We start from the raw sequence: 26,970 nt of genomic DNA on the forward strand, positions 1-26,970 counted from the left end.
GATGGTCTGGTGGTATACTGAGTGTATGGTGGTGTACTGATAGTCTGGTGGAGTACTGATGGTCTGGTGGAGTACTGATGATCTGGTGGTGTACTGATGGTCTGGGTGTGTACTGATGGTCTGGTGGTGTACTGAAGGTCTGGATGTGTACTGATGGTCTGGGTGTGTACTGATGGCTTGGTGGTGTACTGATGGTCTGGTGGTGTGCTGATGGTCTGGTGGTGTACTGATGGTATGGTGGTGTACTGATGGTATGGTGGTGTACTGATGGTCTGGTGGTGTACTGATGGTCTTGTGGTGTACTGATGGTCTGGTGATGTACTGATGATTTGGTGGTGTACTGATGGTATGGTGATGCACTAATGGTCTGGTGGTGTACTGATTGTATGGTGGTGTACAGATGTTTTGGTGTTGTAATGATGATCTGGTGGTGTACTGATGGTCTGGTGTTGTACTGATGGTATGGTGGTGTACTGATGGTCTGATGATGTACTGAGTGTATGATGGTGTACTGATGGTCTGGTAGTGTACTGATGGTTTGGTGGTGTACTGATGGTCTGGTGGTGTACTGAGTGTATGATGGTGTACTGATGGTTTGGTGGTGTACTGATGTTATGGTGGTGTACTGATGGTCTGGTGGTGTACTGATGGTCTGGGTGTGTACTGATGGTATGGTGGTGTACTGATGGTATGGTGTTGTACAGATGGTCTGGTGGTGTACTGATGGTCTGGTGGTGTACTGATGGTCTTGTGGTGTACTGATGGTATGGTGATGTACTAATGGTCTGGTTGTGTACTGATTGTATGGTGGTGTACTGATGGTTTGGTGGTGTACTGATGGTCTGGGTGTGTACTGATGGTTTGGTGGTGTACTGATGGTCTGGTGGTGTACTGATGGTATGGTGGTTTACTGATGGTCTGGTGGTGTACTGATGGTCTGGTGGTGTAATAATGGTCTGGTGGTGTACTGATGGCGTGGTGGTGTACTGATGGCGTGGTGGTGTACTGATGGTCTGGTGGTGTACTGATGGTCTGGTGGTTTACTGATGATATGGTGGTGTGCTGATGATTTGGTGGTGTACTGATGATCTGGTGGTGTACTGATGGTATGGTGGTGTTCTGATGGTCTGGTGGTGTACTGATGGTATGGTGATGTACTGATGGTATGGTGGTGTACTGATGGTATGGTGGTGTACTGATGGTCTGGTGGTGTACTGATGGTCTGGTGGTGTACTGATGATCTGGTAGTGTACTGATGGTATGGTGGTGTTCTGATGGTCTGGTGGTGTACTGATGGTCTGGTGGTGTACTAATGGTCTGGTGGTGTACTGATGGTCTGGTGGTGTAATGATTGTATGGTGGTGTACTGATGGTCTGGTGGTGTACTGATTGTCTGGTGATGTACTGATGATCTGGTGGTGTACTGATTGTCTGGCGGTGTAATGATGGTCTGGCGGTGTACTGATGGTCTGGTGGTGTACTGAGTGTATGGTGGTGTACTGATGGTCTGGTGGTGTACTGATGGTATGGTGGTGTACTGATGGTCTGGTGGTGTACTGATGGTATGGTGGTGTACTGATGGTCTGGTGGTGTACTGATGGTCTGGCGGTGTAATGATGGTCTGGCGGTGTACTGATGGTCTGGTGGTGTACTGATGGTATGGTGGTGTACTGATGGTCTGGTGGTGTACTGAGTGTATGGTGGTGTACTGATGGTCTGGTGGTGTACTGATGGTATGGTGGTGTACTGATGGTCTGGTGGTGTACTGATGGTATGGTGGTGTACTGATGGTCTGGTGGTGTACTGAGTGTATGGTGGTGTACTGATGGTCTGGTGGTGTACTGATGGTATGGTGGTGTACTGATGGTATGGTGGTGTACTGATGGTTTGGTGATGTACTGATGGTTTGGTGGTGTACTGATGGTCTGGGTGTGTACTGATGGTATGGTGGTGTACTGATGGTATGGCGGTGTACAGATGGTTTGGTGGTGTACTGATGGTTTGGTGATGTACTGATGGTTTAGTGGTGTACTGATGGTCTGGGTGTGTACTGATGATATGGTGGTGTACTGATGGTATGGCGGTGTACAGATGGTTTGGTGTTGTAATGATGGTCTGGTGGTGTACTGAAGGTCTGGGTGTGTACTGATGGTCTGGGTGTGTACTGATGGTATGGGGGTATACTGATGATCTGGTGGTGTACTGATGGTATGGTGATGTACTGATGGTCTGGTGGTGTACTGATGATTTGGTGGAGTACTGATGGTATGGTGATGCACTAATGGTCTGGGGGTGTACTGATGGTCTGGTGGTGTACTGATGGTCTGGTGGTGTACTGATGGTCTGGTGGTGTAATGATTGTATGGTGGTGTACTGATGGTATGGTGGTGTACTGATTGTCTGGTGATGTACTGATGATCTGGTGGTGTACTGATTGTCTGGCGGTGTAATGATGGTCTGGCGGTGTACTGATGGTCTGGTGATGTACTGATGGTATGGTGGTGTACTGATGGTCTGGTGGTGTACTGAGTGTATGGTGGTGTACTGATGGTCTGGTGGTGTACTGATGGTATGGTGGTGTACTGATGGTCTGGTGGTGTACTGATGGTATGGTGGTGTACTGATGGTCTGGTGGTGTACTGAGTGTATGGTGGTGTACTGATGGTCTGGTGGTGTACTGATGGTATGGTGGTGTACTGATGGTATGGTGGTGTACTGATGGTTTGGTGATGTACTGATGGTTTGGTGGTGTACTGATGGTCTGGGTGTGTACTGATGGTATGGTGGTGTACTGATGGTATGGCGGTGTACAGATGGTTTGGTGGTGTACTGATGGTTTGGTGATGTACTGATGGTTTAGTGGTGTACTGATGGTCTGGGTGTGTACTGATGATATGGTGGTGTACTGATGGTATGGCGGTGTACAGATGGTTTGGTGTTGTAATGATGGTCTGGTGGTGTACTGAAGGTCTGGGTGTGTACTGATGGTCTGGGTGTGTACTGATGGTCTGGGTGTGTACTGATGGTATGGGGGTATACTGATGATCTGGTGGTGTACTGATGGTATGGTGATGTACTGATGGTCTGGTGGTGTACTGATGATTTGGCGGAGTACTGATGGTATGGTGATGCACTAATGATCTGGGGGTGTACTGATGGTCTGGTGGTGTACTGATGGTCTTGTGGTGCACTGATGGTCTGGTGGTATACTGATGGTCTGGTGATGTACTGAGAGTATGATGGTGTACTGATTGTCTGGTGGTGTACTTATGGTCTGGTGGTGTAATTATGGTCTGGTGGTGTACTGATGGTTTGGTGGTGTACTGATGGTATCGTGGTGTACTGATGGTCTGGTGGTGTAATGATGGTCTGGTGGTGTACTGATGGTCTGGTGGTGTACTGATGGTCTGGTGGTGTACTGATGGTCTGGTGGTGTACTGATGGTCTGGTGGTGTACTGATGATCTGGTGGTGTACTGATGGTATGGTGGTGTTCTGATGGTCTGGTGGTGTACTGATGGTCTGGTGGTGTACTAATGGTCTGGTGGTGTACTGATGGTCTGGTGGTGTAATGATTGTATGGTGGTGTACTGATGGTCTGGTGGTGTACTGATTGTCTGGTGATGTACTGATGATCTGGTGGTGTACTGATTGTCTGGCGGTGTAATGACGGTCTGGCGGTGTACTGATGGTCTGGTGGTGTACTGATGGTCTGGTGTTGTACTGATGATCTGGTGGTGTACTGATGGTATGGTGGTGTTCTGATGGTCTGGTGGTGTACTGATGGTCTGGTGGTGTACTAATGGTCTGGTGGTGTACTGATGGTCTGGTGGTGTAATGATTGTATGGTGGTGTACTGATGGTCTGGTGGTGTACTGATTGTCTTGTGGTGTACTGATGGTATGGTGATGTACGAATGGTCTGGTTGTGTACTGATTGTATGGTGGTGTACTGATGGTTTGGTGGTGTATTGATGGTCTGGGTGTGTACTGATGGTTTGGTGGTGTACTGATGGTCTGGTGGTGTACTGATGGTATGGTGGTTTACTGATTGTCTGGTGGTGTACTGATGGTCTGGTGGTGTAATAATGGTCTGGTGGTGTACTGATGGCGTGGTGGTGTACTGATGGCGTGGTGGTGTACTGATGGTCTGGTGGTGTACTGATGGTCTGGTGGTGTACTGATGGTCTGGTGGTGTACTGATGATCTGGTGGTGTACTGATGATCTGGTGGTGTACTGATGGTCTGGTGGTGTACTGATGGTATGGTGGTGTACTGATTGTATGGTGGTGTACTGATGGTCTGGTGGTGTACTGATTGTCTGGTGATGTACTGATGATCTGGCGGTGTAATGATGGTCTGGCGGTGTAATGATGGTCTGGCGGTGTAATGATGGTCTGGCGGTGTACTGATGGTCTGGTGGTGTACTTATGGTATGGTGGTGTACTGATGGTCTGGTGGTGTACTGAGTGTATGGTGGTGTACTGATGGTCTGGTGGTGTACTGATGGTATGGTGGTGTACTGATGGTCTGGTGGTGTAATGATGGTCTGGTGGTGTACTGATGGTTTGGTGGTGTACTGATGGTTTGGTGGTGTACTGATGATCTGGTGGTGTACTGATGGTCTGGTGGTGTACTGATGGTCTGGTGGTTTACTGATGGTCTGGGTGTGTACTGATATACTGATGGTCTGCGTGTGTACTGATGGTCTGGTGGTGTACTGATGGTCTGGGTGTGTACTGATGATCTGGTGGTGTACTGATGTACTGATGGTATGGTGGTGTACTAATGGTCTGGTGGTGTACTGATGGTATGGTGGTGTACTGATGGTATGGTGGTGTACTGATGGTATGGCGGTGTACAGATGGTTTGGTGGTGTACTGATGGTTTGGTGATGTACTGATGGTTTGGTGGTGTACTGATGGTCTGGGTGTGTACTGATGATATGGTGGTGTACTGATGGTATGGCGGTGTACAGATGGTTTGGTGTTGTAATGATGGTCTGGTGGTCTGGTGGTGTACTGATGGTCTGGGTGTGTACTGATGGTATGGTGGTGTACTGATGGTATGGTGTTGTACAGATGGTCTGGTGGTATACTGATGATCTGGTGGTGTACTGATGGTCTGGTGGTGTACTGATGGTTTGGTGGTGTACTGATGGTCTGGGTGTGTACTGATGGTATGGTGGTGTACTGATGGTATGGCGGTGTACAGATGGTTTGGCGGTGTACTGATGGTTTGGTGATGTACTGATGGTTTGGTGGTTTACTGATGGTCTGGTGGTTCACTGATGGTATGGTGGTGTACTGATGGTCTGGTGGTGTAATGATTGTATGGTGGTGTAATGATGGTCTGGCGGTGTAATGATGGTCTGGCGGTGTAATGATGGTCTGGCGGTGTACTGATGGTCTGGCGGTGTACTGATGGTCTGGCGGTGTACTGATGGTATGGTGGTGTACTGATGGTCTGGTGGTGTACTGAGTGTATGGTGGTGTACTGATGGTCTGGGTGTGTACTGATGGTCTGGGTGTGTACTGATGGTATGGCGGTGTACAGATGGTTTGGTGTTGTAATGATGGTCTGGTGGTGTACTGAAGGTCTGGGTGTGTACTGATGGTCTGGGTGTGTACTGATGGTATGGGGGTATACTGATGATCTGGTGGTGTACTGATGGTATGGTGGTGTACTGATGATGTGGTGGTGTACTTATGGTCTGGTGGTGTACTGATGGTTTGGTGGTGTACTGATGGTTTGGTGGTGTACTGATGGTATGGCGGTGTACTGATGGTATGGCGGTGTACTGATGGTATGGTGGTGTACTGATGGTCTGGTGGTTTACTGATGGCCTGGGTGTGTACTGTTGGTCTGGTGGTGTACTGATGGCGTGGTGGTGTACTGATGGTGTGGTGGTATACTGATGATGTGGTAGTGTACTTATGGTCTGGTGGTGTACTGATGGTTTGGTGGTGTACTGATGGTTTGGTGGTGTACTGATGGTCTGGGTGTGTACTGATGGTCTGGGTGTGTACTGATGGTCTGGTGGTGTACTGATCGTCTGGGTGTGTACTGATGATCTGGTGGTGTACTGATGTACTGATGGTATGGTGGTGTACTAATGGTCTGGTGGTGTACTGATGATTTGGTGGTGTACTGATTGTCTGGGTGTGTACTGATGGTCTGGGTGTGTACTGATGGTCTATTGGTGTACTGATAGTCTGGTGGTGTACTGAGTGTATAGTGGTGTACTGATGGTGTGGTGGTGTACTGATGGTCTGGTGGTATACTGAGTGTATGGTGGTGTACTGATAGTCTGGTGGAGTACTGATGGTCTGGTGGAGTACTGATGATCTGGTGGTGTACTGATGGTCTGGGTGTGTACTGATGGTCTGGTGGTGTACTGAAGGTCTGGATGTGTACTGATGGTCTGGGTGTGTACTGATGGCTTGGTGGTGTACTGATGGTCTGGTGGTGTGCTGATGGTCTGGTGGTGTACTGATGGTATGGTGGTGTACTGATGGTATGGTGGTGTACTGATGGTCTGGTGGTGTACTGATGGTCTTGTGGTGTACTGATGGTCTGGTGATGTACTGATGATTTGGTGGTGTACTGATGGTATGGTGATGCACTAATGGTCTGGTGGTGTACTGATTGTATGGTGGTGTACAGATGTTTTGGTGTTGTAATGATGATCTGGTGGTGTACTGATGGTCTGGTGTTGTACTGATGGTATGGTGGTGTACTGATGGTCTGATGATGTACTGAGTGTATGATGGTGTACTGATGGTCTGGTAGTGTACTGATGGTTTGGTGGTGTACTGATGGTCTGGTGGTGTACTGAGTGTATGATGGTGTACTGATGGTTTGGTGGTGTACTGATGTTATGGTGGTGTACTGATGGTCTGGTGGTGTACTGATGGTCTGGGTGTGTACTGATGGTATGGTGGTGTACTGATGGTATGGTGTTGTACAGATGGTCTGGTGGTGTACTGATGGTCTGGTGGTGTACTGATGGTCTTGTGGTGTACTGATGGTATGGTGATGTACTAATGGTCTGGTTGTGTACTGATTGTATGGTGGTGTACTGATGGTTTGGTGGTGTACTGATGGTCTGGGTGTGTACTGATGGTTTGGTGGTGTACTGATGGTCTGGTGGTGTACTGATGGTATGGTGGTTTACTGATGGTCTGGTGGTGTACTGATGGTCTGGTGGTGTAATAATGGTCTGGTGGTGTACTGATGGCGTGGTGGTGTACTGATGGCGTGGTGGTGTACTGATGGTCTGGTGGTGTACTGATGGTCTGGTGGTTTACTGATGATATGGTGGTGTGCTGATGATTTGGTGGTGTACTGATGATCTGGTGGTGTACTGATGGTATGGTGGTGTTCTGATGGTCTGGTGGTGTACTGATGGTATGGTGATGTACTGATGGTATGGTGGTGTACTGATGGTATGGTGGTGTACTGATGGTCTGGTGGTGTACTGATGGTCTGGTGGTGTACTGATGATCTGGTAGTGTACTGATGGTATGGTGGTGTTCTGATGGTCTGGTGGTGTACTGATGGTCTGGTGGTGTACTAATGGTCTGGTGGTGTACTGATGGTCTGGTGGTGTAATGATTGTATGGTGGTGTACTGATGGTCTGGTGGTGTACTGATTGTCTGGTGATGTACTGATGATCTGGTGGTGTACTGATTGTCTGGCGGTGTAATGATGGTCTGGCGGTGTACTGATGGTCTGGTGGTGTACTGAGTGTATGGTGGTGTACTGATGGTCTGGTGGTGTACTGATGGTATGGTGGTGTACTGATGGTCTGGTGGTGTACTGATGGTATGGTGGTGTACTGATGGTCTGGTGGTGTACTGATGGTCTGGCGGTGTAATGATGGTCTGGCGGTGTACTGATGGTCTGGTGGTGTACTGATGGTATGGTGGTGTACTGATGGTCTGGTGGTGTACTGAGTGTATGGTGGTGTACTGATGGTCTGGTGGTGTACTGATGGTATGGTGGTGTACTGATGGTCTGGTGGTGTACTGATGGTATGGTGGTGTACTGATGGTCTGGTGGTGTACTGAGTGTATGGTGGTGTACTGATGGTCTGGTGGTGTACTGATGGTATGGTGGTGTACTGATGGTATGGTGGTGTACTGATGGTTTGGTGATGTACTGATGGTTTGGTGGTGTACTGATGGTCTGGGTGTGTACTGATGGTATGGTGGTGTACTGATGGTATGGCGGTGTACAGATGGTTTGGTGGTGTACTGATGGTTTGGTGATGTACTGATGGTTTAGTGGTGTACTGATGGTCTGGGTGTGTACTGATGATATGGTGGTGTACTGATGGTATGGCGGTGTACAGATGGTTTGGTGTTGTAATGATGGTCTGGTGGTGTACTGAAGGTCTGGGTGTGTACTGATGGTCTGGGTGTGTACTGATGGTATGGGGGTATACTGATGATCTGGTGGTGTACTGATGGTATGGTGATGTACTGATGGTCTGGTGGTGTACTGATGATTTGGTGGAGTACTGATGGTATGGTGATGCACTAATGGTCTGGGGGTGTACTGATGGTCTGGTGGTGTACTGATGGTCTGGTGGTGTACTGATGGTCTGGTGGTGTAATGATTGTATGGTGGTGTACTGATGGTATGGTGGTGTACTGATTGTCTGGTGATGTACTGATGATCTGGTGGTGTACTGATTGTCTGGCGGTGTAATGATGGTCTGGCGGTGTACTGATGGTCTGGTGATGTACTGATGGTATGGTGGTGTACTGATGGTCTGGTGGTGTACTGAGTGTATGGTGGTGTACTGATGGTCTGGTGGTGTACTGATGGTATGGTGGTGTACTGATGGTCTGGTGGTGTACTGATGGTATGGTGGTGTACTGATGGTCTGGTGGTGTACTGAGTGTATGGTGGTGTACTGATGGTCTGGTGGTGTACTGATGGTATGGTGGTGTACTGATGGTATGGTGGTGTACTGATGGTTTGGTGATGTACTGATGGTTTGGTGGTGTACTGATGGTCTGGGTGTGTACTGATGGTATGGTGGTGTACTGATGGTATGGCGGTGTACAGATGGTTTGGTGGTGTACTGATGGTTTGGTGATGTACTGATGGTTTAGTGGTGTACTGATGGTCTGGGTGTGTACTGATGATATGGTGGTGTACTGATGGTATGGCGGTGTACAGATGGTTTGGTGTTGTAATGATGGTCTGGTGGTGTACTGAAGGTCTGGGTGTGTACTGATGGTCTGGGTGTGTACTGATGGTCTGGGTGTGTACTGATGGTATGGGGGTATACTGATGATCTGGTGGTGTACTGATGGTATGGTGATGTACTGATGGTCTGGTGGTGTACTGATGATTTGGCGGAGTACTGATGGTATGGTGATGCACTAATGATCTGGGGGTGTACTGATGGTCTGGTGGTGTACTGATGGTCTTGTGGTGCACTGATGGTCTGGTGGTATACTGATGGTCTGGTGATGTACTGAGAGTATGATGGTGTACTGATTGTCTGGTGGTGTACTTATGGTCTGGTGGTGTAATTATGGTCTGGTGGTGTACTGATGGTTTGGTGGTGTACTGATGGTATCGTGGTGTACTGATGGTCTGGTGGTGTAATGATGGTCTGGTGGTGTACTGATGGTCTGGTGGTGTACTGATGGTCTGGTGGTGTACTGATGGTCTGGTGGTGTACTGATGGTCTGGTGGTGTACTGATGATCTGGTGGTGTACTGATGGTATGGTGGTGTTCTGATGGTCTGGTGGTGTACTGATGGTCTGGTGGTGTACTAATGGTCTGGTGGTGTACTGATGGTCTGGTGGTGTAATGATTGTATGGTGGTGTACTGATGGTCTGGTGGTGTACTGATTGTCTGGTGATGTACTGATGATCTGGTGGTGTACTGATTGTCTGGCGGTGTAATGACGGTCTGGCGGTGTACTGATGGTCTGGTGGTGTACTGATGGTCTGGTGTTGTACTGATGATCTGGTGGTGTACTGATGGTATGGTGGTGTTCTGATGGTCTGGTGGTGTACTGATGGTCTGGTGGTGTACTAATGGTCTGGTGGTGTACTGATGGTCTGGTGGTGTAATGATTGTATGGTGGTGTACTGATGGTCTGGTGGTGTACTGATTGTCTTGTGGTGTACTGATGGTATGGTGATGTACGAATGGTCTGGTTGTGTACTGATTGTATGGTGGTGTACTGATGGTTTGGTGGTGTATTGATGGTCTGGGTGTGTACTGATGGTTTGGTGGTGTACTGATGGTCTGGTGGTGTACTGATGGTATGGTGGTTTACTGATTGTCTGGTGGTGTACTGATGGTCTGGTGGTGTAATAATGGTCTGGTGGTGTACTGATGGCGTGGTGGTGTACTGATGGCGTGGTGGTGTACTGATGGTCTGGTGGTGTACTGATGGTCTGGTGGTGTACTGATGGTCTGGTGGTGTACTGATGATCTGGTGGTGTACTGATGATCTGGTGGTGTACTGATGGTCTGGTGGTGTACTGATGGTATGGTGGTGTACTGATTGTATGGTGGTGTACTGATGGTCTGGTGGTGTACTGATTGTCTGGTGATGTACTGATGATCTGGCGGTGTAATGATGGTCTGGCGGTGTAATGATGGTCTGGCGGTGTAATGATGGTCTGGCGGTGTACTGATGGTCTGGTGGTGTACTTATGGTATGGTGGTGTACTGATGGTCTGGTGGTGTACTGAGTGTATGGTGGTGTACTGATGGTCTGGTGGTGTACTGATGGTATGGTGGTGTACTGATGGTCTGGTGGTGTAATGATGGTCTGGTGGTGTACTGATGGTTTGGTGGTGTACTGATGGTTTGGTGGTGTACTGATGATCTGGTGGTGTACTGATGGTCTGGTGGTGTACTGATGGTCTGGTGGTTTACTGATGGTCTGGGTGTGTACTGATATACTGATGGTCTGCGTGTGTACTGATGGTCTGGTGGTGTACTGATGGTCTGGGTGTGTACTGATGATCTGGTGGTGTACTGATGTACTGATGGTATGGTGGTGTACTAATGGTCTGGTGGTGTACTGATGGTATGGTGGTGTACTGATGGTATGGTGGTGTACTGATGGTATGGCGGTGTACAGATGGTTTGGTGGTGTACTGATGGTTTGGTGATGTACTGATGGTTTGGTGGTGTACTGATGGTCTGGGTGTGTACTGATGATATGGTGGTGTACTGATGGTATGGCGGTGTACAGATGGTTTGGTGTTGTAATGATGGTCTGGTGGTCTGGTGGTGTACTGATGGTCTGGGTGTGTACTGATGGTATGGTGGTGTACTGATGGTATGGTGTTGTACAGATGGTCTGGTGGTATACTGATGATCTGGTGGTGTACTGATGGTCTGGTGGTGTACTGATGGTCTGGTGGTGTACTGATTGTCTTGTGGTGTACTGATGGTGTGGTGATGTACGAATGGTCTGGTTGTGTACTGATTGTATGGTGCTGTACTGATGGTTTGGTGTAGTAATGATGATCTATTGGTGTACTGATGGTCTGGTGGTATACTGATGGTCTGATGATGTACTGAGTGTTTGATGGTGTACTGATGGTCTGGTAGTGTACTGATGGTTTGGTGGTGTAATGATGGTCTGGTGGTCTGGTGGTGTACTGATGGTCTGGTGGTGTACTGAGTGTATGATGGTGTACTGATGGTTTGGTGGTGTACTGATGTTATGGTGGTGTACTGATGGTCTGGTGGTGTACTGATGGTCTGGGTGTGTACTGATGGTATGGTGGTGTACTGATGGTATGGTGTTGTACAGATGGTCTGGTGGTTTACTGATGGTCTGGGTGTGTACTGATGGTATGGTGGTGTACTGATGGTATGGTGTTGTACAGATGGTCTGGTGGTATACTGATGATCTGGTGGTGTACTGATGGTCTGGTGGTGTACTGATGGTCTGGTGGTGTACTGATTGTCTTGTGGTGTACTGATGGTATGGTGATGTACGAATGGTCTGGTTGTGTGCTGATTGTATGGTGCTGTACTGATGGTTTGGTGTAGTAATGATGATCTATTGGTGTACTGATGGTCTAGTGGTATACTGATGGTCTGATGATGTACTGAGTGTTTGATGGTGTACTGATGGTCTGGTAGTGTACTGATGGTTTGGTGGTGTAATGATGGTCTGGTGGTCTGGTGGTGTACTGATGGTCTGGGTGTGTACTGATGGTCTGGTGGTGTACTGAGTGTATGATGGTGTACTGATGGTTTGGTGGTGTACTGATGTTATGGTGGTGTACTGATGGTATGGTGTTGTACAGATGGTCTGGTGGTGTACTGATGGTCTGGTGGTGTACTGATGGTCTTGTGGTGTACTGATGTTATGGTGATGTACTAATGGTCTGGTTGTGTACTGATTGTATGGTGGTGTACTGATGGTTGGGTGGTGTACTGATGGTCTGGGTGTGTACTGATGGTTTGGTGGTGTACTGATGGTCTGGTGGTGTACTGATGGTATGGTGGTTTACTGATGGTCTGGTGGTGTACTGATGGTCTGGTGGTGTAATAAAGGTCTGGTGGTGTACTGATGGCGTGGTGGTGTACTGATGGCGTGGTGGTGTACTGATGGTCTGGTGGTGTACTGATGGTCTGGTGGTTTACTGATGATATGGTGGTGTGCTGATGATTTGGTGGTGTACTGATGATCTGGTGGTGTACTGATGGTATGGTGGTGTTCTGATGGTATGGTGGTGTACTGATGGTCTGGTGGTGTACTGATGGTCTGGTGGTGTACTGATGGTCTGGTGGTGTACTGATGGTATGGTGGTGTTCTGATGGTCTGGTGGTGTACTGATGGTCTGGTGGTGTACTGATGGTATGGTGGTGTACTGATGGTCTGGTGGTGTAATTATTGTATGGTGGTGTACTGATGGTCTGGTGGTGTACTGATTGTCTGGTGATGTACTGATGATCTGGTGGTGTACTGATTGTCTGGCGGTGTAATGATGGTCTGGCGGTGTAATGATGGTCTGGCGGTGTACTGATGGTCTGGTGGTGTACTGATGGTATGGTGGTGTACTGATGGTCTGGTGGTGTACTGAGTGTATGGTGGTGTACTGATGGTATGGTGGTGTACTGATGGTTTGGTGATGTACTGATGGTTTGGTGGTGTACTGATGGTCTGGGTGTGTACTGATGGTATGGTGGTGTACTGATGGTATGGCGGTGTACAGATGGTTTGGTGGTGTACTGATGGTTTGGTGATGTACTGATGGTTTGGTGGTGTACTGATGGTCTGGGTGTGTACTGATGATATGGTGGTGTACTGATGGTATGGCGGTGTACAGATGGTTTGGTGTTGTAATGATGGTCTGGTGGTGTACTGAAGGTCTGGGTGTGTACTGATGGTCTGGGTGTGTACTGATGGTATTGGGGTATACTGATGATCTGATGGTGTACTGATGGTATGGTGATGTACTGATGGTCTGGTGGTGTACTGATGATTTGGCGGAGTACTGATGGTATGGTGATGCACTAATGGTCTGGGTGTGTACTGATGGTATGGCGGTGTACAGATGGTTTGGCGGTGTACTGATGGTTTGGTGATGTACTGATGGTCTGGTGGTATACTGATGGTCTGGTGATGTACTGATGGTTTGGTGGTGTACTGATGGTCTGGTGGTGTACTTATGGTCTGGTGGTGTACTGATGGTCTGGTTGTGTACTGATGGTTTGGTGGTGTACTGATGGTATCGTGGTGTACTGATGGTCTGGTGGTGTACTGATGGTCTGGTGGTTTACTGATGGTCTGGGTGTGTACTGTTGGTCTGGTGGTGTAATAATGGTCTGGTGGTGTACTGATGGCGTGGTGGTGTACTGATGGTGTGGTGGTGTACTGATGATGTGGTGGTGTACTTATGGTCTGGTGGTGTACTGATGGTTTGGTGGTGTACTGATGGTTTGTTGGTGTACTGATGGTCTGGGTGTGTACTGATGGTCTGGGTGTGTACTGATGGTCTGGGTGTGTACTGATGGTCTGGTGGTGTACTGATGGTCTGGTGGTGTACTGATCGTCTGGGTGTGTACTGATGATCTGGTGGTGTACTGATGGTATGGTCGTGTACTAATGGTCTGGTGGTGTACTGATGATTTGGTGGTGTACTGATTGTCTGGTGGTGTACTGATGGTCTGGGTGTGTACTGATGGTCTATTGGTGTACTGATAGTCTGGTGGTGTACTGAGTGTATGGTGGTGTACTGATGGTGTGGTGGTGTACTGATGGTCTGGTGTTATACTGAGTGTATGGTGGTGTACTGATAGTCTGGTGGAGTACTGATGGTCTGGTGGAGTACTGATGATCTGGTGGTGTACTGATGGTCTGGGTGTGTACTGATGATTTGGTGGTGTACTGAAGGTCTGGGTGTGTACTGATGGTCTGGGTGTGTACTGATGGCCTGGTGGTGTGCTGATGGTCTGGTGTTGTACTGATGGTATGGTGGTGTACTGATGGTCTGGTGGTGTAATGATGGTCTGGTGGTGTACTGATGGTTTGGTGGTGTACTGATGGTCTGGTTGTGTACTGATGGTCTGGTTGTGTACTGATGGTTTGGTGGTGTACTGATGGTTTGGTGGTGTACTGATGGTCTGGTGGTGTACCTATGTTATGGTGGTGTGTACTGATGGTTTCGTGGTGTACTGATGGTTTTTTTTTTTTTAGTTGAGTTTAGTCATGTTTATTTCGGTTGAAAACACATATACATACACATAAACAGAAATGTTTTCTGTTAATAAGCATATCAACAACACAAATATGAACCGAAAAGGTATAGGCTGAAGCTTTGGCTTATTTTTGCCTATCCTTTTTACATTATCTCACATTCTATATTCCATTATTTTGCAAATCAAAAACATAAATTGAGTCAAAAAAAAAAAAAAAAAAAAAAAAAAAAAAAAAAGCCACACATTCCATATTTAATCACTGTTCATGTTTATAGGAGTTTACTACTTTTCTCTTGTAAGTTTTTTTAAATTTGCTGAGTGAACTACACATTTTCAATTCATTGTTAAAACCATTCCACAAAGTGACCCCCCTGACTGATACACATCTATTTTTTATATTTGTTCTTGCTCTTATTTTTTTAAACATACTTGTTGCTCTCAGCTCATACTTATTCTCTCTCAATTCAAATAGCTTCTGAATACAGTCAGGAAGCGAATTGTTTTGCACTCTATACATTATCTGTGCAATGTGTAAGTCAACTAGATCAGTGAATTTTAGAGCCCATAAATTAATAAATAATTTGTTTGTTGATTCATAGAAGTCTGCTTGGTTAATAATTCGTATTGCTTTTTTCTGTAGCATGAAAATTTGATGCGTGTTAGTTTTATAAACATTTCCCCATACTTCCACACAATAGGTCATGTATGGAACTATGAAAGAACAGTACAGTATAAATAATGATTTTTGATTCAAAATATGTTTGGTTTTATACAGTATTGCAATGGTTTTAGAGATTTTAGTTTTTACATTATTAATATGTGGTTTCCAACATAATTTATGATCAATTATCACACCCAGAAATTTATTTTCATATACTCTTTCAATTTCAACATCATCTATCCTAAGTTTAGCTTCATTTCTGATTTTTCTGTTACCAAATATTATAAACTTTGTTTTACCTAAATTCAACGATAGCTTATTGATATCAAACCATCTCTTTAAAGTACTCAATTCTCTTTCGACTGTATTCAGAAGCCATTCCAATTTCTCCCCAGAACAATATAAGTTTGTATCATCAGCAAATAATACAATTTTTAATAGTTTTGATACTTTACAAATGTCATTTACGTACAATGTGAACAATTTGGGTCCTAACACTGAACCTTGAGGAATCCCACAAGTGACCTTCAATAAATCCGATTTACTATTGCCTATTTGCACATATTGGTATCTATTTCCTAGATAACTTTTAAGCCATGAATATGCTATACCTCTCACTCCATATCTTTCCAGTTTCTTTAACAATATATCATGATCAATAGTGTCAAATGCCTTTTTTAGGTCTATAAATACTCCAACAGTATATTCCTTCTTATCTATTGCTGTAGCTATTTCTTCTACTAATTGCATCACTGCCATCGAGGTGGACCTATGTTCTCTAAAACCATATTGATGATCACTCAAGAGATTATGCTTTTCTATAAAGTGTTCAAGCCTGTGGACAAATAGTTTTTCTAAAATTTTTGAAAACTGGGATAGAAGAGAAATTGGTCTATAATTAGAGAATTTATGTCTGTCTCCACATTTATAGATAGGAATAACTTTAGCTGTTTTCATTTTGTTAGGAAATATGCCTGTTTGAAGGGACTGATTGCAAATATGTGTAAAAGGTTTCACTATGCATTCTATTATATTTTTCACCAGTGACATATCAATGTTATTGTAGTCAGCAGATGTTTTATTTTTACATTTATTTACAATTTCAAGTATTTCTTTTTCATCAGTGCCCCTAAAAAAAATGGAGTGAGGGTTTTTAGTAATAATATCATATTCTATCCCATCCTTGTTTCTAGGCTCCACAATCTCTTTTGCTAAGTTATATCCTATGTTAACAAAATAATCATTAAATCCATTAGCGATATCTTCTGCTTTATTTATAATTGTATGGTTTCCTTTTACAAAGTAATTAGGGTTGCTTGTTTTCCCAGAACCTTTTCTAATTATGCTATTAAGAACTTTCCATATTCCTTGCATGTTGCTCCTACACTGCTCTAATACTTTCTGATAGTAATCCTTCTTACTAAATCTCATAATACTTATTAATTTGTTTTTGTACCTCTTATATTTGTATTCTGCTTCATTTGTTCTTTGTTTTATAAATCTTTTATATAATATATTTTTCTTTTTACATGCATTTGCAATCCCCTTTGTTATCCATGGCTTGCCCTCATATTTGTTTCTTATTTTGTGTTTTCTTAAAGGACAATTTTTTTCGTATAACCCTGTTAGTGTGGACAGAAAAACCCCATATGCCTTATTTGGATCATTATTTTTATATATGTCTGTCCAGGCTTGTTTCATTAAGTCCACCCTGAGAGCTGCTATAGTTTCTGGTGTTCTATGTCTTACTAATTTAAATGTATTTGACCTTTTTTCTTTTTTAACCATAAACATGTTTTGAAATACTGCAAAGACTGGAAGGTGATCACTGATGTCTATTATGAGCAGTCCACCAATTATTCTAGCTTCTATTTTGTTTGTCCATATGTTGTCAATCAGTGTTGCAGTGTCTGTAGTTATTCTGGATGGTTTTATGATTACAGGGAATAGACTGTTGCTATACAATGAATTCATAAAGTCTGTTGTCTTTTTATGCCCATTTGGATTTAATAAATCAATGTTAAAATCCCCACATATAATTTGAACTTTATTTAACTGGTCCAGTATGTCCTCTAATTTATCTTTGAATATGTCAAGACAGGTTCCTGGTGTTCTATATACACAACTGATTAATATATTTTTAGATTTTTCTATGTTAATTTCTATAGTTATGCACTCCATTATATTGTCTATTGCATATGACATCCCTGTAACCATATTGCATTGCAAAGCTGTATCAACATAGATGGCAACCCCTCCTCCTACTTTATTAACCCTGTTTACTGTAAATAGCTCATATCCCTCCAGCCCAACATCATACTCTTTATTATGTTCAAGCCAAGTCTCAGATACTGCAATGATAGTGAACTTATTAAATTTATTCAAATACTCCTTAATTTTTGAAAAAATTTTGTTAAGGCTTCTGCTATTGAAGTGTATTATGGAAAATGCACCTTCCATATTGACCTTACTATTGAACTGCTCATCTGTGTAATACTCACATGAGTTATTGATGTTATTGTAGAAGTTGTTTTCTGGGTCAATATCATTTCCAAACTCATATATTTTATGTTCCATATGGTCAATAGTGTTCAAATTCAAACTGTCACACTTGCTATACTGTCTATTTGCATGCTCAACCACACAGTCCTTGATAGTATGTTCAAACTCTTCCTCATCAGTTTCATTGAATGGAAATGAATAATCCTCATTCAGGTCTGTCATTTTTTGCGAATACAAATTGTCACTGTTCGCCATATGGAGGCAACCGAGTTCATCCCTGAATTCATCTCGTCAGTATTGCTTATAAATACTGATTCAAGTCTTTTAGCTCTTTTATCATAATTACCTTTGCTTCTTCTGGTGTTCCGTTTAACCGTATCATTACTTTACAGTTCCTTGTCCATGTTGATTGTATTTTATTTTGTTTTCTGAGGATTCTTGCTTGTCTAGCAATGTCTGCGTTCTTTTTGGTGAGGTGCTCATTCAGGTACACCCCTGTCCCCTTCAGCTTTCTTGCCTGTCGCAACAGCTCAATCTTGTGCTTCCTATTCACAAGTCGAATAATAATGGCTGACTTTGTTTTGCTGTCCTTTCGGGGAAGGGTGTGGCAAGCTGCAATGTTACTACTTTGAATATTAATGTTCTTCTTCTCAAAGAACCTTATAACTTGCGTTTCCAGTGTTTGGAGTTCCACTATCGGGGCATCCTCACCATCTTTACGTCCAGATGCAGTACTGGCGTAGGATCTGTGTGTTGTCTCTAGTCCACTTATAATTAAATCCTCCATTCTTGTATATTGTTCAAGGTCCTCTATTCTATGCTCAAGTCCCTCAATTATTTGATCTTTTTCTTTGATGAGTTTCTTAAGTTGTTTGACTTCCCCTAATAAATCAAGTAGCATAACCTGCTGTTTGGACACTTTACTAAGTTCCTCTGACATGAAATTCAGAGATTTTCTGATCTCCTCCATTTCTTCCTCAGATACATTACTTACTTTCTTTGGTGGCATTTTTTGCTAATCTGTTTGCTGCGGTGAATCCGCGGTGGTACAGCCGCGCTCAGTCGCTCACTGGGCCGACGTGCGCCGCGGTGAATCCTCGGTGGTACAGCCGCGCTCAGTCGCTCACTGTGCCGGCGTGCGCCGCGGTGAATCCTCGGTGGTACAGCCGCGCTCAGTCGCTCACTGTGCCGGCGTGCGCCGCGGTGAATCCTCGGTGGTACAGCCGCGCTCAGTCGCTCACTGGGCCGGCGTGCGCAGCGGTGATCCTCGGTGGTACAGCCGCGCTCAGTCGCTCACTGTGCCGGCGTGCGCCGCGGTGAATCCTCGGTGGTACAGCCGCGCTCAGTCACTCACTGGGCCGGCGTGCGCCGCGGTGAATCCTCGGTGGTACAGCCGCGCTCAGTCACTCACTGGGCCGGCGTGCGCAGCGGTGATCCTCGGTGGTACAGCCGCGCTCAGTCGCTCACTGGGCCGGCGTGCGCCGCGGTGAATCCTCGGTGGTACAGCCGCGCTCAGTCGCTCACTGGGCCGGCGTGCGCAGCGGTGATCCTCGGTGGTACAGCCGCGCTCAGTCGCTCACTGGGCCGGCGTGCGCCGCGGTGAATCCTCGGTGGTACAGCCGCGCTCAGTCGCTCACTGGGCCGGCGTGCGCAGCGGTGATCCTCGGTGGAACAGCCGCGCTCAGTCGCTCACTGGGCCGGCGTGCGCCGCGGTGAATCCTCGGTGGTACAGCCGCGCTCAGTCACTCACTGGGCCGGCGTGCGCCGCGGTGATCCTCGGTGGTACAGCCGCGCTCAGTCGCTCACTGGGCCGGCGTGCGCCGCGGTGAATCCTCGGTGGTACAGCCGCGCTCAGTCGCTCACTGGGCCGGCGTGCGCAGCGGTGATCCTCGGTGGTACAGCCGCGCTCAGTCGCTCACTGGGCCGGCGTGCGCCGCGGTGAATCCTCGGTGGTACAGTCGCGCTCAGTCAATGGTCTGGTGGTGTACTGATGGTATGGTGGTATACTGATGGTTTGGTGGTGTACTGATGGTCTGGTGGTGTACTGAGTGTATGATGGTGTACTGATGGTCTGGTGGTGTACTGATGGTTTGGTGGTGTACTGATCTCCTGCGCTCTATGTTTCTGCAGGCAGTTTCGAGGTGATGCTGAATGGAAAGCTAGCATTCTCCAAACTGCAGAATAAAGCCTTCCCGTCTACTGCAGAGGTAATACACCACCCACGCAGACAATTTACATTCATTGCAGCTCCCTTTTTTGGTATCTAAAACTTTTTTTTACTAGAATTACTGAACGTGTAATTTTATAAAATTAAGTTTCTTTTGGTGGAAGAAACCACCACTGCATAGAACTCTACGATAAGTAGACTAATGAGCGAATCAAGGACAGGAAAACAGATTATTATTATTATTATATATTAAATATTTGCCAACCTCCAAAACAAATGTGTGTATTCATTTAATTTCTCAGCTGTAGTTTCATTCGTGCTCGTTAGTCAAATTATTGTGACTTAATTTCAAGATGGCGGCACCGGAGAACTACCTGTAGGTAAAAACCTGTAGGTAAACAGTGTTTTTAATGATCTATCTATACATTTTCATTTTCATTTACATTTTCACACCGGATTTCTCCTTTAATACTGATTCTGAGTCTTTGTGGGTCTGTGTTGATCAGGTGACCAAAAAGGTGGCGCAGGTGAGTGCGGGCGGTGCTGTGGAGGAGCTGGAGACGAGTGAACCTGTGGAGGCTGTGAGGAAGAAGAAGAAGAGCTCGGTGTGTGTTGTACAGTAGAGAATGTCGTGTGTGTGTGTGTCTGTGTGTGTGTGTGTGGAGCTGGGATTCTCTCCTTATGATCACACACTCTGAAACCTGAAGGAGTGTGTGTGATGATTTCTGAGACAGTTCCCAGCATGATCAGTACACACACACACACACACACACACACACACTTTCCTGCACTTTTAATAAACACTAATACTCACTAATACATTTTAATCATTCCTTTATTTTTAAGAGTGTGTGAAGAATAAATCTCACAGTGAATTAAAGAAAAAAGCGTTAGAAACATCATTTATTAAGTTACATCATATTTTAATGCACCCGGACAAGTAAATATATATAAATATACAACTCTTGAAAAAATTAAGAGACCACTTCACTTTCTGAATCAGTTTGTCTGATTTTGCTATTTATAGGTTTATGTTTGAGTAAAATGAATATTGTTGTTTTATTCTATAAACTACAGACATTTCTCCCAAATTACAAATAAAAATATTGTCATTTAGAGCATTTATTTACAGAAAATTAAAAATGGCTGAAATAACAAAATACCTCAAATAATGCAAATAAATCAAGTTCATATTCAAAAAGTTTTAAGAGTTCAGAAATCAATATTTGGTGGAATAACCCTGTTTTTAATCACAGTTCTCATGCGTCCACCAGTCTTACACACTGCTTTTGGATAACTTTGTCTTTACTCCTGGTGCAAAAATTCAAGCGGTTCAGCTTGGTTTGATGGCTTGTGATCATCCATCTTCCTCTGAACTCTTAAAACTTTGTTGGAAAATGTGAAATAGAAAATGTGAAAACGTATTTTGAGAGTTAGAGTATCAGTAGGTTTCCTTCCAACCTACGACACAATGTTCTGTTAGAATGGGCCAGTACCTTCACAAAAATATAAGTTTTTTAAATTCCAACTTTTTTTAAAATCAATAAATCAGGTCTAAACATAGTTTTGCATAGATTTAAACATTTTGCTTTGACGGTAAATGTATTTATTTATTAATCACCCTCATTAATGATGAGTGAAATTTGCAGTGTTGTTCCTGAGACCTTATTAATGAGGAGACAGGCCACTGAGTGCTGTATCAACCAGAGCTGTATCCCTAATCCTGGTGCTTGTTTATGGATAAAGTCCCGCCCTTTAATAATAATAATAATTTAAAAAAGCCCATCAGCTTACTGCTTGTCTGGAGAAGAGAGTAAAGTGAACATGCTGGTGAAGAAGTCCTTTTTCTGTGGAGATCTGCGCAGGCGCAGTAGCCATAACAAGCCGATTTTATGTGCATTTTTGAGCCAAAAGTTATGAACTGTTCGAGATTTTTGTCATACTTTATCAGTGATGTAAAATATGTTGTTTAAATGGGAATTAGACCTTTAGTTTAGAAGGCTGCTCTTGCATATTAGAAGTGGGTCGCTACAATCTTATCTGGCTCATTTTACCTGATAGAACATTTAAGCATCATAGACTCCACCATACTAACGTTTGGAAAATAATCAGATTCTGTTATAATTTTTGTTGAGTAAAAACTATTCATTTTGAATACTGCACTGTGACACGTTGTTCAACTGTAGACGTCTGATGTGTAGCTTAAATCATTTCCACATGTTTTAATGACAATACCTTCCTTTTCTCATCTTCATTGTCTAATTTTTAGCACTTTTTTACCAGAATATACAAACATTTCAATTTTTCCCTCAGAAATCTGTTTTTGAAGTATTATCAGGGCAGATAGTTGGGGGGAGGGAATCCTGGTTCTGAACTTTTTCCAATTCCTGGAAGGTGGGCAGGTTTGGAGATGCTCAGGGACATTTAAAGGAATTTGGGGGCCACAAGCAAAATGGACCCCCATGTTACCAGAAAGATTCGGGCTTACTTATGTACCTAGGCAATACTTATGTAGGCAATCTGCAGTCTAGCTTTTTATGTATGTGTAGGAGCAGGATTCTCCTGGTCTTCTGCCATAGTGTTTAATTTAATTTAATTATTAATTAATAATTAATGACACTTAATAGATATCACTATTAGAATACATTTTAGCCAGTCTTGCTTTAGAGAAATGAACATGATGTAGTACTTTAAACTGGTCCTTCTTCAATTATTATGCCTAATTCTATGCCTATGCCTTCTCCCAATCAGTCACATGGGAGTTTAAACAAGCTTCAACTTACATTGCATTTACCCAAACGTTTAAAAAGGCACCGTAATTTTGTCTTCTTTATCTTCTGTTATTTGGTGTTTGTGTTTGTATATGAAAAACATGTGTAATAGCAACATTTTTCTGGAAACATTTCAGGGTTGCCAACACTTGACTGATGACTGTATAAATGGCCATGACTGTATAAATATATAAAACACACACAGAGAGAGACTGAGCACAGGTTACTGCTTAGTTTGCTTTATTTTCACAGCTGATTAACTACATATCGAATCGTGTGAGTATACAGCCCATGAAAGGAGAAAAGAATCATTTATAATGCTTCAAACAGAAACGTGTCCTATAGGCTCATGCTGGGCTTCATGCTGCCGTGGGGGAGAATGTCTAGTGGATAAGTGTGTTGTTTGTGTAAAGGGGTGGGCACTTGTGATGCCTCAGAACTGATCAAGCTCAGGTCAGGCTCAGCTACACCGGCTGATTCAATGTTACTCAGGCTAGCGAGCCACACAGCACAGTCTACGAATGGCAGTTTGTTAGAAAAGTGATAGTTTAGCAAAAAAAAATCATTTCACACAGTTTCCTCCATCATCTCAAGTACTGTTGATCGGCCAGAAGTTTGAGAAGTTTGCTTCTTTAGTTTTAGCACTGCAGCTAGAAGGCTAATAGGCTAATGTAGCTGAAAGTTTTTACCAAGACAATTACAATTGTGTTAATTGCTTTATAAAACCACTATTCTCATCTAAAAAACACTAGTCTACATCACTAGACTTAACCTTTTTTTAAACCTCCATTACTTGCTACATTAGCCTCTTAACTACAGTGACAGTTAGTGAAATGTAAGCTTTCACTGCATTATATACATAATACAAAATAAAACTCTGAAAAGAAATAAGAACCACTTATGTCTTAACTGATCAACTTCATACTCTAGGGAATACAAACTGGGCAAATGTACATTTTTCACCAGACTATTGCTTTTTGATATTGTGAGATTATGGGATTGTGTTTGGGGTTGGCACTGCCATGGCAGCATGTTAGCACATTATAGATGGACTTGTTTCATTTATATACTTGTAACTGTTTGTTTGTGTGTTTGATTACAGCTGCTTCAGGTTAGAACATCAAGCGATATGAGCCCGACTATGGTCTAAATCGCGCATGAAAGGATTTTACACAGAGCTTGGTAATTTGGTAATACACTGCGATTATGAACTCAAGCTCTATAGGCTCAAATAACACAGCCCTAAATATTAATCCAAAGAATAAAGGAGATTAATGGCTCAGGATACATGGAAACGCTAATGAATTAAACTTAATTCACTTGAATTACACATCTTTCTTTCTCCGGTCCGTACCCGGGGGACTCCTCTCTCTCTCCGGGGTTTCTGCACTAATCCGCAGACACTCGACTCTTATCTCTCAGGAAAGATTTGGTCACTTAAAAAATAAATAAAAACGTATCTCATTAAGCATTATGTACATATTCGGTGTGCAAGAGTTGCAGGTCGATGAATTTTATCCCCCTACTGTGATTTTAGTGAAGCAGGTCGGGAACAACAAGAGGCTTTCTGCTGGTCAAACAGCCAGAACAAATGAAACCAGATCTGTCCAGAGCTCTGAAAAATTCAACTCTAAAGCCCTGCTGATGTTTTAGACGCCCAGCCAGAGCTTTGGGCACCTCATCAGCTCTCTTATAAACTAATTCCAGAATGAATTCCAGAGTTTCAGAGCTTAATTATTATTAATTATTAAACTATTAGAACTCCAATCTGAGATCCAGAAACCCAATCAGAACTCTCAGAAAATCATTCAATCAAAATTCAATCACTGCCCTGCTCTAGATAGATTTGGTCTGGCTGTGGATTGGTCTTAACTGTGATTAATCAAACCTCACCAGACCAGATCAGACCAGATCAGATAACCTACATGCCTGCTTCCCACCTGTTGTTAGTGTCCAAAGGCAATAGCAGTCAAAGAGCTCCGCCCCCTCCTGCTTCCAGGAATAAAAACAGATTAACAGTTTAATTTCTCTACAGAGAGAGAGAGAGAGAGCGCGAAAGGAATAAAGAGAGAGATTGAGAGAGAGAGAGAGAGAGAGATAGTAGAGATAGATAAGTGTGAGCTTTTGCATCCTCGTTCTTGACGAAACTCCACGTCAGCCACTTGTTTGGGGCTTCAAGCTTTAAGCTCCGCCCACAGCAGCTCCGCAACAACGTAGGTGAACCCCGTCCGCTGGCCGTCTCAGAGGGAAGAGTAGAAGAAGATGTAAGCAGCAGAGGATTTGACCGAGGAGGCGGACATCTCGGACACCTCGTGGTCGTCAAACTTGAACCAGTGCTGCCTCGTGGTGTTTTTGCAATACGCTGTGTAGTGACCACCGTCTAGACTGCCGTAATGATTCTACAGGGGGGAAGGAGAGAAAGAAGAAAGGAGAGAGGGAAAGAAATAAAGAAAGAAAGTGTGTGTGTTACACAAAGAGTACTTTAATATTGGATACCCTGGTATTAAAACAACAAAACAAAACACAGGTCCACCATAGTTGTAAGTAAAAAAAAAAAATTCAAGCTTAGTTCAAATTGAAAGCAAAGCCACTAAAAAAAAGTGTGAACCTGCCATTAGTCTGTATTTTTCAGTTTAAATGAACACCCTTAGTCATTCTTGATATTACAGGTTGACACCCCTGCACTACAGGAAGTATAGGAGGTGCTCTATAGAGATGATCCACACAGTCATGCTGACACACTGTAATAAACTACAGGAAGTGTAGGGGGATATTTGAGTCTACTTACAGAGACAGCATACAGGTTGTATCTCTTCAGGGCGTTTTTAGGGCCGATGACGTATTGAGACAGGTCCAGATTTTCCAGTGGAAAATCCACAGAGGTCTGGAGCTTCTGCTTCCAACGACCTTCATACCAGAACCTACACGCACACGCACACGCACACACACACACACACACACAATAAACAAACCATCAGATTGTACACACTAATCACAATGTTAACAAATGTGTGCATACAGTTGCAAGAAAAAGTATGTGAACCCTCTGGGATGACTTGGATTTCTGCATAAATTGGTCATTAAATGTGTTCTGATCTTCATCTAAGTCACAACAATAGACAAACAGTCTGCTTAAACTAATACCACTTAAAAACATTATATGTTTGCATTGTTTTATTAAACACAACATGTTAACATTCACAGTGAGGGTGGAAAAAGTATGTGAACCCCATAGACTAATAACTTTTCTAAGAGCTAATTGGAGGCAGGATGTGATGAGATTGGATTTGTTGGTTAAAGCTGCCCTGCAGTGGTAAAACAGACGATCTACAAATGGAGAAAGTTCAGCACTGTTATTGCTACTCTCTCTTGGCGTGGTAAAGTCCTGTAAAGATGACTGCAAGAGCACAGCGCAGAATGATCAATGAGGTGAGGAAGAATCCTAGAGTGTCAGCTGAAGACTTACAGAAATCTCTGGCACATGCTGACATTTTTGTTCACAAATCTACAATGAGGAAAACATTAAACAAGAATGGAGTTCATGCACATTTATTGACCAATTTGTGCAGAAATCCAAGTAATCCCAAAGGGTTCACATACTTTTTCTTGCAACTGTCAAAAAGTTGCAATAGCTTTTACTACCTGCCATGGCAGCTACATCAACAGAGTCAATCTATTCTATCTATTGCCACACATATAATCTTTTGTATCATCATTAATTCGTAATTCACTAGTGGTGGTGTTTTTTACAAAATCAACAACAGGAAACAAATATAATACTTAACACTAAATAAATAAATACTGTATATGTTAAATCTATGTAAATACATTAAACTAAAGATACACATAAAAATGTGAATATATATTTAATTCTCAGAATCAATGACACATATGTTGCAAAAGTCAGAGTTCCAGCAACAAATCTAATCCAAGTGGGTGGTCACAAAAACGAGTTATCATGCAGGGATAGTCAAAATCCACAGACCCCAAAGATTTACTGAATACTGAACACACTTTTAGGCAAATTTTAGGCAGAGCAGCTTTAATCTTTTGCTTAGATCAGACCTAAAACATTCAGCCCAACTCAACCCAAACCCGTGCCTGTTCTGTCCGAGTCTGAACCAGCCCACCCTTTTAAACTGTCAATAAGTCCGATTTAATC

At 43.9% G+C, this 26,970-nt stretch overlaps 1 protein-coding gene and 1 long non-coding RNA gene across 2 annotated transcripts in view; one reads left to right on the forward strand and one right to left on the reverse strand.

Moving 5' to 3' along the window:
- The window catches only part of LOC125804603 (uncharacterized), a 60,313-nt gene extending 39,335 nt beyond the window's left edge, over positions 1 to 20,978 (forward strand). Inside the window, exons 3-4 of the long non-coding RNA XR_007440727.1 lie at positions 20,001 to 20,077; positions 20,544 to 20,978. This is a non-coding gene — a long non-coding RNA (uncharacterized LOC125804603). The remainder of the gene's footprint in view (positions 1 to 20,000; positions 20,078 to 20,543) is intronic.
- Positions 20,979 to 23,026: 2,048 nt separating this feature from the next.
- The window catches only part of usp8 (ubiquitin specific peptidase 8), a 37,432-nt gene continuing 33,488 nt past the window's right edge, over positions 23,027 to 26,970 (reverse strand). Inside the window, exons 18-19 of the mRNA XM_022687047.2 lie at positions 25,597 to 25,729; positions 23,027 to 25,207 (exon numbers count right to left, since the gene is read on the reverse strand). Coding sequence (XP_022542768.2) covers positions 25,049 to 25,207; positions 25,597 to 25,729 — 292 coding nt within the window. The 3' untranslated portion in view covers positions 23,027 to 25,048. The remainder of the gene's footprint in view (positions 25,208 to 25,596; positions 25,730 to 26,970) is intronic.

This window comes from Astyanax mexicanus, chromosome 9, assembly GCF_023375975.1.
Source record: "Astyanax mexicanus isolate ESR-SI-001 chromosome 9, AstMex3_surface, whole genome shotgun sequence".
Taxonomy (NCBI): Eukaryota; Metazoa; Chordata; class Actinopteri; order Characiformes; family Acestrorhamphidae; genus Astyanax; species Astyanax mexicanus.